The 13,172-nt window shown below is 36.8% G+C and overlaps 1 protein-coding gene across 1 annotated transcript in view; it reads right to left on the bottom strand.

The window, feature by feature from the left end:
- The window catches only part of LOC113237831 (cadherin-87A-like), a 66,089-nt gene that overhangs the window by 29,260 nt on the left and 23,657 nt on the right, over window positions 1–13,172 (bottom strand). Inside the window, exons 2-8 of the mRNA XM_026474514.1 lie at window positions 7,481–7,539; window positions 5,292–5,410; window positions 4,755–4,841; window positions 3,637–3,768; window positions 2,993–3,118; window positions 1,795–1,929; window positions 452–644 (exon numbers count right to left, since the gene is read on the bottom strand). Of these exons, the coding sequence (XP_026330299.1) occupies window positions 452–644; window positions 1,795–1,929; window positions 2,993–3,118; window positions 3,637–3,768; window positions 4,755–4,841; window positions 5,292–5,410; window positions 7,481–7,532 (844 nt within the window). The 5' untranslated portion in view covers window positions 7,533–7,539. The remainder of the gene's footprint in view (window positions 1–451; window positions 645–1,794; window positions 1,930–2,992; window positions 3,119–3,636; window positions 3,769–4,754; window positions 4,842–5,291; window positions 5,411–7,480; window positions 7,540–13,172) is intronic.

Raw genomic sequence — 13,172 nt, 5'->3', positions numbered from 1 at the left:
GATTTTCAGTACAAATCGGCAATTTCATACTTTAACCTCTATTATTACCTAAGGTGCTGTTTCATATCATCGTTGTCTTATTTTACTTAATTTTAATAAATTTGAATTTTTCTGTTTATAGTAACATTTTTTTTTCTGTTACAGGAAACGAAAGTAAAACATATACCGTTGCAATGTGGTTGCTTCTATTTTGAACAAATAAGTAAACATCTCGAATTCGTCTACGTTCTGCTATTGTCTACTAAATGGTAGCACATTGATTGAAATTTCAATATAAAATCAGAACGTCGTTACTTGCATTGTTTCTTTTCTTCCGTGCCGGCGGCAAAAACGACAACAAAGATGGAATTTTCGGAACGTAATTTTAATGATTTAGAAACTTTAGTTTTCTATCTATTTTGTATCAATAATAGCAATAAGTAAATACTTGCGTTTAAGCTTTTATACTTACTATTAACAAGTTCAAAAATAACGTCTCTAGGTTGTGCCCGGTCAGCGTCTCGAGCTTTGATGGTCAACGCTAGGGTACCCACAGGAGCATCCTCTGACAACGCCGCGCTGAGGGAACCACTGAAGACTGGTGGAGAATTCTGCACGTCCACAACTTTCAGCTCGACAAGGGTTGTTGATTCTTGGATGCCATCCTGGAATACATCATGGTAGGTAGTTAAACAGTTCTAAGTGGAAAGTTGGGAGACTGGAGCTGAAACAACGTTCGACCTGTAATAAGTCTCTAAAACTGGATTACAAATACTGAATGGTCATCGAAGTCGATATAAGCAGAGAGATGACATAAAATGAAAATATAAAGAAGAAACAGAACGGTTCGATTTGATATCGTACGACTTCTTTACATTTTTGTTCACAACACCCGAATCGAACGTCAAACTGTCGTATTCGAAACCGAACCGAAATAACGTCACACCTTGTAACCCTAATAACGTTACGTCCAAACGGATTTCATCATATTTTAGATTTAAAACATGGAGCGAATCCTTACATGTTTATTGTTTGATCGGGCGCTTTAAAGGTTTTTGACAAGCTAGCGATAGCGAAGTGGTACTAAAGTACCACAGTTAGGGCGCATTCTGAATTCTATTTACTAGGCAAAAACATTTAAATTCTTGAAGAAATCTACCGCGCGGTAGATTTCTTCAGAACAAATAGAATTCAGATTCGTCATTAAAGTACAGGAAGGCGTGATTGGTCTCAGAAAACAGCGAGTGGAGTAGCGCGACCGAGTGACGGGGTGGGTACCAAAGTGGGTGGCTGGGGAAGGATTTTGAACGATACTAAAAAGGGCAATCTATTTCATTTCTCAGATTTTCTTTTTCACAATAAGTACTAAGTAACAGGATGAACAAGTCGTGCGCCTGGTGTAAAGCGACACGCCTGTTCATATTAGTTGTATTGCCACTCAGAGCTTTAAATCGCAAAGATCTGATGATTCTCGAGCCGTAATTCCTACATTGTCTTTGTATGCAAACTAGACATTCCAGATTAATTAACTACCCATTGAACCATAAAGGGATATGGCCTCCGACACAAAGGTGGCAACTTTTGCCACTTGTTCTTTAACGTGTCATCTCAAACCAATCGCCGCTTCCTTTTGTCAGCTTTTATTTAATATTGGAAACCATCACAATCGACAAAATAAAGACCGCAAGTTTCCGTTACAATTGGGGATGAGGATAAATAATGCGGTGAAAAACTTAACAATATTTTTTGGCGATGCCAACCGCTTCCCTTCTCCGTAATTTTATAACAGATAATTGGTATAGGTATAACACTTACATGAGCATAAATATTGAACTGATATAGTTGGGTCTTTTCATAGTCTATGTGTGTTTTTAACACAAGCGCTCCTAAAAAGTAGTTGGCAGTTGAATTGTACGTTATTACTTCGAAAATTGTGCAAGGATCTGGCAACTGAAACAAAAAGAACAGGTTGACATCCCTACTTACAAAAGTTATTAAATACACTTGTTTAAATTTTGACTCTGACTTGACCAGGCTGTCGTAGGAAGGCCATTTAGTAAAAGACCAGGAATTTATCCGCTCACGCGATACATGCAGCCGTAGACGCATACCACACCTAGAGGTGCCGGTGATGATTTTATACCGATTTATCGGATATCGAAGTTATAACAGGTAAAAGAACTAATATTAATTGCTATTTCGGTAACTACTCTAGCAAACCATAAAGTTTTTAATGCTTGGGTCTGTCATTTAAAAAAAATAAACAACTTCAAAAATACGTCACGACAATCGTGTGTGTTATTGTTTGGGCTTGAAAACATACCGTAAGTAGCGTTTTTTAAATTTACCCTGAATATAAATGTTTATAAACTATACTTTAAGAAGTAATTTCATGGTAAACGATAGAACCACTCAAACGGAATGTTATCATATTTATCCAAGTACACCAAAAATTTCATTAGTGCTTTTTAAGTGCAGGATTGGCGGTGTATTACTGCATTTTATTTGAGATGTTTTTGTTGGTACTGCGGAGCGTATTTGTTTAGCAATGCAAAATAATAATTTTTATTTATAAAAACTTGTATTTAAACTGAATCCTTTTCTATTTTGCGAAACCAAATAGCCGCCATTTTGCGGTAGGAGGAGCGCATCGCGTGAGCGGATAAATCAAACGAGTCGTATATTTTCATGTAAATACGTATTTCCTCTCAGGTGAGGGTGTAGTCCTAATATAGTCTCCAGCCTTCACACGTTTTACGCGTGTTGTGAATCTTCTTCGTGTAGGTTTCATCACGATATTTTCCTTCATCGAAAAGCTCATGATAAATTTAGCACATAAATTCCGAGAAACTCATTATGTTACAGCGGAGGTAAAATTCAAACAGTTATTCATCAAATCTATGTTGAAAGAATCAATATCATTTATCATCTTCTTTTCAATGTACCCTGTTTTTGCTTTCCTTCCATTAGCATACACTACATACATAGTAACAACAACTATATAGCTAATTACCTGATCGGTAGAAACACATCCAACTTCCAAATTATCACCAACGGTGTCCACGTCTTGCACTTCAATGTTGTTCAGAATCGTTGCACCAATTTCTTCGTCTTCCGACACTTCAGCTTCGTATGGAGTCTGAAAATTAAGTTGTGTTTATTCAAAACTCAGTATTACATCAACCTTCATTGCTGACACTGGTTTGCTTAACCACTATTACGAATCAGAGACTTTTCCACAGAAGAAATTTTATACACAGATATATGGAAGGCAAATTGGATGGGTCACGAAGAATATTTTCAGATAAATCGAATGTTCTTCAAAAGGCTGGAATGCGTAGTGAGAAGAATAAGTGGGCTCATATGAAAATATTTATGAATGTAAGTAAAGCACGAGAAGTTTGTCAAGATTAAGCTAAATAGCGAACGTTATTCATTGCCTACGCCAATGAGAATCCAAGAGTTGTGAGTACACGTATATATGCACGCTGCAGTCCATCTCCCGGTTTAATTTTTTAGTCTCATTCAGGCATGATTGTGACACACGGAGCGCGGCGCTGTCACTTGATGTGTGGTTCTCTCAAAATAGTACATTGTTGGTAACGTCATTTAAATACCTAACTTGGTTGATCATATAACCGTAAATCGTTAACATACGTTTCTAAATGTCGGTGCGTTGTCATTCTCATCGAGAACAATCACAGTGACAGGCTGCGTCAGGGTTAAATTCTCCATGCCGTTTGGATTCATCTCTTCTAATGATACTTCGAACTTTATCGTCTCTTCAGTCTGAAAAAATAAAATAAAAAGCGAATAATTAATAGAGTTGTGTTGTTGTTTTGCATAGATAGCTATTTCAAATCCGGCTCGAAGGACCAGTTTGTACTAGGCATAACAAAGTAAGACAAACAAGTACACAGCTTTAAAGCCTTATATAGGTAATATACTAACAAAAGTGCTTGTGGAATCGGCTTGATGTACAATAAGAGCGAAACAAATGTTCTGTGTTTCGCTTCCACTTGGACCGCTGACGCGAAACGTATAACTAACTTCTGTGATTAGTGAGAAGGTTCATACATTATCTCACAGATGTCGCTTACAATGCCGAAAGCTAAAAAACTCAATGTAAAGAACTGACACATGGAGGAATTTCGTCAACTTGGTAACTCAATCTGCAGCTCAGTTGGAAAAGCGATGGGGACGGAATCCCGTGGTTGCAAGTTCGGGTTCTGTCGGGTCGAAATAGTTTTTCTTTGAGTTCGATTTTGTATTCAAATAATTACTGTAATCTAATGGAGTTATTTAAAAATTATCTATAATTATCGCGGTGGTTAATGCCCGACGTCTTTTTCGCTCTTATCACAAGGACACAAAGCTTTACTGATCGGCTTATTACGATTCCATTTCGCCAAGTGCCTTCTAATGGCGATGACGTGCGGTACATATTTCGAATCGGGAAACCCAAGGAAAGGTAATGCGCAACCGACTGTTAGGTACAAGATCTTAAATCTCGTGTGATTTCTATGACTCTCCATAAATTGGTTTGCATTAGAAACAAAAAAGGCGTTGGTACTGAACCCTCCCATCATTTATTGGTTTTGTCGTATCATGTTTTGTACTACTTATTCTTGCGTTAGACAATCTGCCTCAAATGAACTTTATTAAGTCAAAAAGGTCTGAACTGGAAATTGAAACTCGACAGTTAGGTGAACCTTCGAGTCACCGTCATCAAATACCATATTGATACAGAAGTTGCTGGAACGAGACATTCTTACCTCTCTGTCTAAAGGCTTAACTAGCCGAACTTCGCCGGTTACAGGATTCACTGAAAACTTGTCAGTATATCGTATTCCATATCGGATCTGAAAAACAATTATGAGACAATAATTAATTGGACCGTTTCAAAAATTTGTTATATAATTTAAAAGAGGTCAAGTATCACATGCAGGATACCTTGCAGCATTCTTTTGCTGGATACCACGCACTTGCCAAATAAAGGCTACCTCTTTGTGACTAGTATACATGAACAGCCTCGCCATCAACATTATCATTAGATTATCATAGTCCACAGCCGATATAAGCCTCTCCAGAACCACGCCCCATATTCGGTCCTCTGTTTCTCTTAGTAAAACACTCCCGGACAACTTTACAAGATGTCGGTCCACGTTTTTCAAGGTTATTTCTGCGCCAGTGTCAGAGTACTGTAGCGTAAACAATTTAGTCTCTCGTAAACACGAAAAAGGTGATGATGGGGTGAACAATAGGTTACGTCAGCCTCAACTCCATCTTTAAGCACTATGTCAACAACTTACAGGGTGTCCCTCAGGGTCTTCGCCTAGCAGAGTGTACACTACCCCTCCGACTGGCATGTTTTCCAAGAATGGCTGGTTGTTCATATCGTCGATGAAGATGGGCAGCTTGTTTGATGATCCTGGAATAATATTTAAGATTAAAACCTTTGTCCTGAATGTTTATATGTCTGACTACAATGTGCCGAAACTACAATGACTTATTAATATCTACATGACTACAAATTGCAAGCCCGCCAACTGGCAGAGCAGTTTATCGGCGGAGAAACTCCCATGTTTAGCAACATACCTATACCTACCTTACCTATAATATGTACATGTCATACAAATATATTTTATACCATACACACCTACATAGATATATCAGAACACAACGCTGACTTATCTGAGATGTTTTATGCAGATGTTAAGAATGATGTAGGAAAAGAGAAGCTACTTAAAGACAATAGAGAATCAAAGGGGAATGATGTTTGGGTATTACGTCACGACAGTTTATTAAAAGTATTGTAGAAAAAAACCATTTGTTTCTGTGATAGTCTGTGTAAGTTCTTTGTTGTTGTAGATTCTCCTCTCTATAATTTCTGTCGAAATTCACCGGTCCAAGTTAGTAAAGTGAGTAAAAAGCGCGTGTATTCCTTAACTCGATAATTCCGATCGATGGTATCGATGGAGCTGTGACATTATAAGAAGAAGGAAGATCGAAATAAAAAGGGGTACAGAAAGACCAGAAGAAATCATCAATCTCTTTTATTAAAAGGAATGTATACTTTATTTAGTAGATATTATATTAAAGTATTATATTGCATATTATTAAGTGTGTAACACCGCGACTCGCCGCCGCTAACTGCAGCTTCGTTTTCTACCTTGTAGGGGATGAAGTTTATGTTGCATTGCTCGTTTGGTAAGCTACACGTCTGTTCATAACAGTTGCAATGCCACTCTAGAGCTTTAAATCGCAAAGATCTCGATTCTCAGGTCGACAAGTCTCATGCTGACATTACTGTTTAGCGGCAGGTTACTGGACGAACTCTTTAACAAGGAGCTCTACTGCTAGTAGTAGCAGTAGAGCTACTGCAGTGTCGCGTTGTGAAGCAAACCATATGGGTAGGCATGTTGGTGACCCCCAAGCACATGACTTGATATCATAAAAAAATTTGGCTATATTTAGAGCAATCCTTAAACAGTAGACAGCCGGAAGAACTCTCACTTTAGAGAGAGTGGCTGATATGATAGTCCCGCTGTCTAAATGAGAACATCTTTGTGCAAACAGCGTAACTTAGAAATTAACGCAATTAGTCGCTAACTGGAAAGAAATGAGAACGGTTTTTGGCGGTGTAAAATTCATTCAAGTACCTAATATTTGTAGCTCATGGAAAGCAAACGGAGTAAAATCACAAACGGTCTGTACCCTACACTAAAAGCAACAAGTGATCGTGCGTTAAAAGTTCTTTTGTCACTTGAAAGTCGTAAAAATAATTTATTTAGTTCAGTTGATATAAAAAAAATCATTGCTATCTAAAGTACCTATAGACTACAGCTGTTTTCTTGTAAAATTTAAAGGTACGTTTGTGTTTTTTTCTACCGTGTAAATACTCAATTTTTAACCGACTTCAACAAAAGGAGGAGATTCTCAATTCGACTGTGTGTTTTTTTGTATGTATGTTACGCGATAACTCTGGTATTGGTGAACCAATTTTCATGATTATTTTTTGTTGGAAAGAGGGTACCTCCATAGTGGTCCCATTTAATTTTGAAGAAAATCATCCACCTCTAAGGGTGGCTGTTTACGCATGAAGATTCATTTTTATAAATAGCGCCAAAATTTTAGTATAATGAGCAATTATTTTAATGGTTGATTTTGCTCTCAATATACTTTGAGTAGTGAGAACCGATTTTTATTATGATACGGACATGTCATGCGGAGGGAATAATGTCATGTGACAAGAAGAGCGTCAGGTATGAATGTGGAGTGTTATAAGAGGAAAAGAAGGCCAAAAAAAGATGGATGGATTGCTTGAAAGATAAGAAAGGTGTGAATATGGAAATGATGCTGATAGGGGAGAGTAGAAGAAAATCACATGCTGTGCCGACCTAGCGTGGGATAAGGACAGGAAGAAGAACTTTTATACATGAATGGTTAAATCAAGATCAATTCTTTGAAATAGAATATTAAAAGTTAATAGCAACAATACCTGTTGAGAAGCAAAGCGCTGCCCACAGGACGAGGTAGCACCATCGCGCCATTTTGCTTCTGAAACAAAAGAAACGATATTTTAAATGAGCAAGTGACATTATGACAATGACAAGTCACTAAAAGGATACAGTGCCTCTACCACGAGTTCACTGTGATAGTTGTCGCTAGCGACCACGTAAATTACTTCACATTTTTTTTGTGGCAAATTATGCAGCGCCACTAGCGGCCACAAGAAGAACACAGTCGCTAGCGAGAATTGTCACTGTAATATCATGGTATAAGCTCAGATATACAGTAGGAAGTAGTTCAAATCAGTTTATCTACCCCAAAAGGCAGAATCCTTATTTATAGATAGACATTTATTCATATTTATCAGTTACTATGTATTTAAAATATTATATGTAGAAACAATCTTGCAGATCACTGTCGTGAATTCTTGTCACCCAAGTACGCAGAAGCTGTGAACACCCGTTAATATAAAGTTTTTGTTTCACTGTACTTTTAAACCTCGTAAAAGGCAAATTTTGAATGTCATCCGGTATCTTACAGAAGCATATACATTGCCCCTTGATAGTCGATACTATCTCAACCCGAATTCCAATTTTTCCCGGACTGAATAGGTTCTATTGCGCGGATCAAGCGGCTGATACGCTGGCTTTATTTAAGAATTCTTTTAAATGAATTTGTGTCCCTTTCATTGTTATTCCTTAAATAGCACAGTAAGGGAATTTTCCAAGTAGACATAGAAATGAGACTGCAGTGACTGTTATAAATTATATTGTAAGGTCTTTCATTATAAATCCAAATAAAACAAAAACACGTCTGTTCTAGTCAAAGACGCTTTTCGTAATGGCGACCGCCTGTCAGCGTTCCGTTGGTATCGATGATGATGGTATAGATTTGTTTCTTATTTCGATCAAACTAATTCTTAATGACGCAAAGTATGTTTTCTAACAGAATAAAATAAAATATTGTCACGATACGCTAACTGTTACGGACGGCCGTACGCGCCCGGCCGGTCAGAGCTAGAGTCCAGAACAGAATGATTAATTCGAGAGCTCTGATTGGCCGAGCGGCGTAGCGACCCATTGATAGGACCGGCACGATGTGGGAGACATCGTGCCGGTATAAATATAAGCGATTATTGTCATTTTTACGCATTCACTTTTTATATTCGCTCATGAAAGCACTTGTTACAATTTCTTGTTTCGTAAGTCAGATTGACATTTTTGTTTTATATGAATATACAGTCCATTTTAAATCAAGGAGTTTTTTTATTATCGAAGGAGAATAAAGCAGGAGTTCAGTTTTGCGGGCTGAATTCAACACTAACAATAGATAGCAACCTGGAAGAACTAAACGGGTCACTACCATGGATTTTGTTTTGGGGTGCACAAAAGGAGCCTTCCGGCACGATGTGACCATTTCCTGTACGTCAAGTGCAACAATCAGCGAATACCTTACGCCGATCGGTGTATTCTTTCACCAACGAAGGGAAGACTTATAGTGTATGTCATCCAATTGATAACAAAAAAAAAATTGACAGTAACAATTGTATGATTATCGCGGTCTCCGTACCAGGCAAGCCTGTATTGTGGGGTCCCATGCAACCTATTTACACATCGCACTGCTATTGCAATAGTGTTGTAACTCGAAACATGTAAAATTCAAGATTATACCATTGTTGAACGTAAAATATGATTCTCTAGTCGTCAATAAAACCGTCGTTAAAATATTGTAAAAAGCAACTAAAAGGTATCTACTTAACTCAAAATGAGACACGCTTTATTTGAGCTAGTTCTGGACAAAATAGTCCCTATTCAAAGATATGAAATTTCTTTTTCTCTTTTATTTTTAAATACGTATATTTGGCAAGCAGGAAATAACCTATACATAAATTTACACAGATCTTTGACGGGAAGCGAGTAATTCGTTTTTCGTCAATTCTGAGAAAATACACTTTTTGAATTAATACACTATTGTATTGACAGTGCGATATAAGACCAAGCCTTCAAAATGAACAGAATGATAATTAAAATATTTACGCAGAAGCCATTATTTGCCTCTACTATGAGATTACAGTGACAGATATCGCTAGCGACTGCGTAAAATGTTTGTATACTAAATGTTGTTTCTTCTTATTGCCGCTAGGGGCGCTGTAAAATGTATGACAAACAAAATTATGAGCTAATTTACGCGGTCGCTAGCGACAACTGTCACAGTAAACTTATGGTAGAGGCTGAAGCTGAACCTTAGAACAAAGTTTTAGTGTTACCTACTACAGTTTAAAACCTCGTAAATAGTAAATTTTGTTCTCTTATAAAATTCACAGAAAATGTTTACAACTGCCGAGCAGTATGTTGCCACGTCACCTCGCCTTGGCCTCTGGCCTGATCCCTTAATTGGTAGCTAAGTAACCATTTAATGATGTTAATTAATTGCACGGTAATCTAAGGACATTGAAAGAAATTACAGCGTATCGACCTTTGTAGATATCATGAAGCAAAGTAAAGACAAAACGAAGATATATTTGACTTGCGCATATACATATGACTATACGAGTTAGCAATGCTGACCTTTTTAATGACCTTGGTGACCCGACATCTTATTGTGTCGATGCTTCTTTATTTTAGAACTATGTAGTTTCGTGAAATGTGTCGGGTATGTATGTATCCTCCTCTGAATATTGAACTAGGATATAATCAAACTAGGAAAAAATATGGCGGACATTAATTTTAGATCAAGGCAAGTAAAAGCGCGTTAAATATAACCTTCAGATCAACTTGAACCAGGATTTTTAAGATACCTTATAAGTGACTCGGAATAAGTGGACGCGAAACTACAGAGCCTTGAACACCGCCTTAAAGTTGCCTGCTTATCGGTATTTTACAGGATATATCACGAAGAGTGTGCGATTGAATTACACGATTTAATTCCGCCTTCCCTTTTCCATCGCCGGGGGACTAGGCGTAGGCTTGGGTTCCACCCCTATGTTGTGGATATTCCAAAGATTCGCACGAAGCCGTTATGCTTCCACATTTATATGGCGAACGACTATGGAGTGGAATGCCCTGTCTGCAGACTTGTTCCCTGAACGTTACAACTTGAGCCTTTTCAAGGCGAGAGTGAATAGGCATTATTTAGGTGTGTACGCTCCATCGTCGACCTCATCGTCACTTTACATCAGGTGAGATGGAGGTCAAACGCGCACTTATACTGCTCTCTACGATATCTACGAAATAGCATGGTGTAGTTCTTTTCGTAACTAGTCAATACTAAACTGAGAATATCGATGCCAAAAACACTTTCTTTCTACAAGTAAAACATAATGCGTGTGCTGCAAGACACCAGAACTAACACACTTGCATTATAGAACAGTTGCACAAGCGCAGAGTTGCAAACTAATAATTGATATGAAATTGGTCTAATAAGAGCGAGATAAAAAATCCTTACGACACAATGCTCTCACGGTATAGATTGCAGTGTAGAAAATTTTGCAAATATATGTTACAATGTTTTATAATTTCATGAAGAGAACATTATAGTTAATGAAGAACTATACATAAGGCATTAAAAGAAATCTGCTTCCCAGGTTTGCTTATCAAGTAGCCATTGAGAGCGTTTTCGTTCTAATGTCGACGACGATCGAGATGTATATACGATGTTGGAAACATATCGTCGTTTTTTTAAAAAAAATAATATATAATAATAATAATAAATTTATTTATTTAGGCATAAATCCCATTAATTTACAAAATTACATATAATTAAATTTAAAAATATAAAAATTAAAAAATTAGATTAAAATTACACTATGATTAAAAACTGTAAAATAATAATAATAATTACAAAAACGTCTAAAAACAACAATAGCATCGCGAAAAAATGACTTGCACCAATAAGTTTTTCGAGTTCTTTAGCCTCTCAGTACAAGACCATTTTCGTTTTCTCATTAAAGCGTAAAAATCGTCCACCCTGTTCAGGGCAAACATACCAGATGCGCTGCAACGCCATGACAAACCCAACATGGTACGAAATGCGTTATTATACTGCACCCGTAACATGCCGAATGACCGTTTAGTGTAGCTATACCACAGCTGACTGGTATAAAACGCCTGACAGTATGCCCGGAACAGGGTGACCTTTACCTGGTCTGAGCAGCGCGCAAAGCGCCGTGCCAGCATATTGCTTAATGAACGTGTATATATTATTTTATTTTATATATATATATTTAATGAACGTGTTTTATGAACATTTAAAAAATACACGAACTACTCACCAATTTGATTCAGATCATCCAAAACAACCTTTGACCACCCAATTGTTCGACTGATCGTTAAAAGTTTATAAAATATTTGAATTTATCGATTACTATAAGTTATTCTTTACGTACGTCAATATGTGAACAGCATTTTAAAGTTGATAATGACGACGGTTTGTTTGAAAGAACAAGGCCTATTTATGTTGTCAACTGCTTTAAAAGCGAAAAAAATGGACTTAGTTTATTTAAGGAGTCGTCAACCTTTTGTTTATTTATATCAAGTTTACAAGATCTCGTCTGTTATACTAACAATCAACGTTAAATATAGCGTCAAATAACAAAAATCTCTTTCATTCATTCATCATCAACCCATTTATAAGTCCCACCGCCGGGCGCGGGTCTCCTCTCAGGCAAGGATTAAGGTCATAATCCACCACGCTAGCCTAATACGAACCTTCATTGACATGCAGGTTTAATTACGATGTTCAACAAAAAACTAACAAAATATATATTACAAACAACATTCAAAAGAATCATACTCTTTTTAATGTTTGACAAACCTAGTCAATCAAGTTGATCAACAAACCTCTAAACTCGAGTCTAATTCTATTCTGCAACCAACAACTGTCCAAATGCAAGCTACGGCACTGACTAAGAAACTAATAAAACTGAAACAAGTTTCGTGCTGAACGTATTTATTAGATTTGTAGGTACAATAGAGTTAAACAAACGACAAATTATCAAAGCGTCCATTAAGAATAATGGGATTTCTTATACTACACATAACAGTTGTAAAAAGAAGTTTATAAATAAAGACGATGATATTTTCAAAACAACTCTACGCTTAGATTAAGAAACACACTCGGGTTACTATCAACGTTGTCTAGATTGAAACTAAAATAAAAACTTCTTTGATACCTGATTCTACCGTGAAAGGAAATGTTGCGAAGATGAATAATATTATCATCATGAGTCTCTTTTGAGGACAAGGTTTAGATCATAATTCTAGGGTCGGCGGACTAAAACACATAAGTCAAAAAAGTGCTTCATTTGTTTTCAATATATAATTATATATTTTTTGTGTTGTTTATAGTGTAGGAAGATGTGAAGAGAATGATAAATTTGAAAAAGACGCCTCTAGAAAAAAGTTACAAATTTATGAAGTAACAAATGAATTTGACTTGTATGCATTAGCCGGTAGGTGTATTAATTTAAATGAATGATGTTGGATTTTGACTTATGTGCTTCAGTCCGCCGACCCTAGAATTGATCTTCAAGATCGCTTTTATTCAAAGCTATCGATTGAACACAAAACACAATTTTTTCGGATCGATTCGCAGACATTTTTGCTCTTTGCGGGATCTACTCTCGTTTTCCGTCTCACAAGCATCCGAAACAATTGCTGTCAAATAAATAATCTCAGTACAGA

Source organism: Hyposmocoma kahamanoa, unplaced genomic scaffold (assembly GCF_003589595.1).
Source record: "Hyposmocoma kahamanoa isolate Upper Pololo Valley unplaced genomic scaffold, ASM358959v1 94, whole genome shotgun sequence".
NCBI lineage: Eukaryota > Metazoa > Arthropoda > Insecta > Lepidoptera > Cosmopterigidae > Hyposmocoma > Hyposmocoma kahamanoa.
Note: the sequence above shows the minus strand (reverse complement) of the source record. Positions and strands in the feature narration are given on the sequence as shown.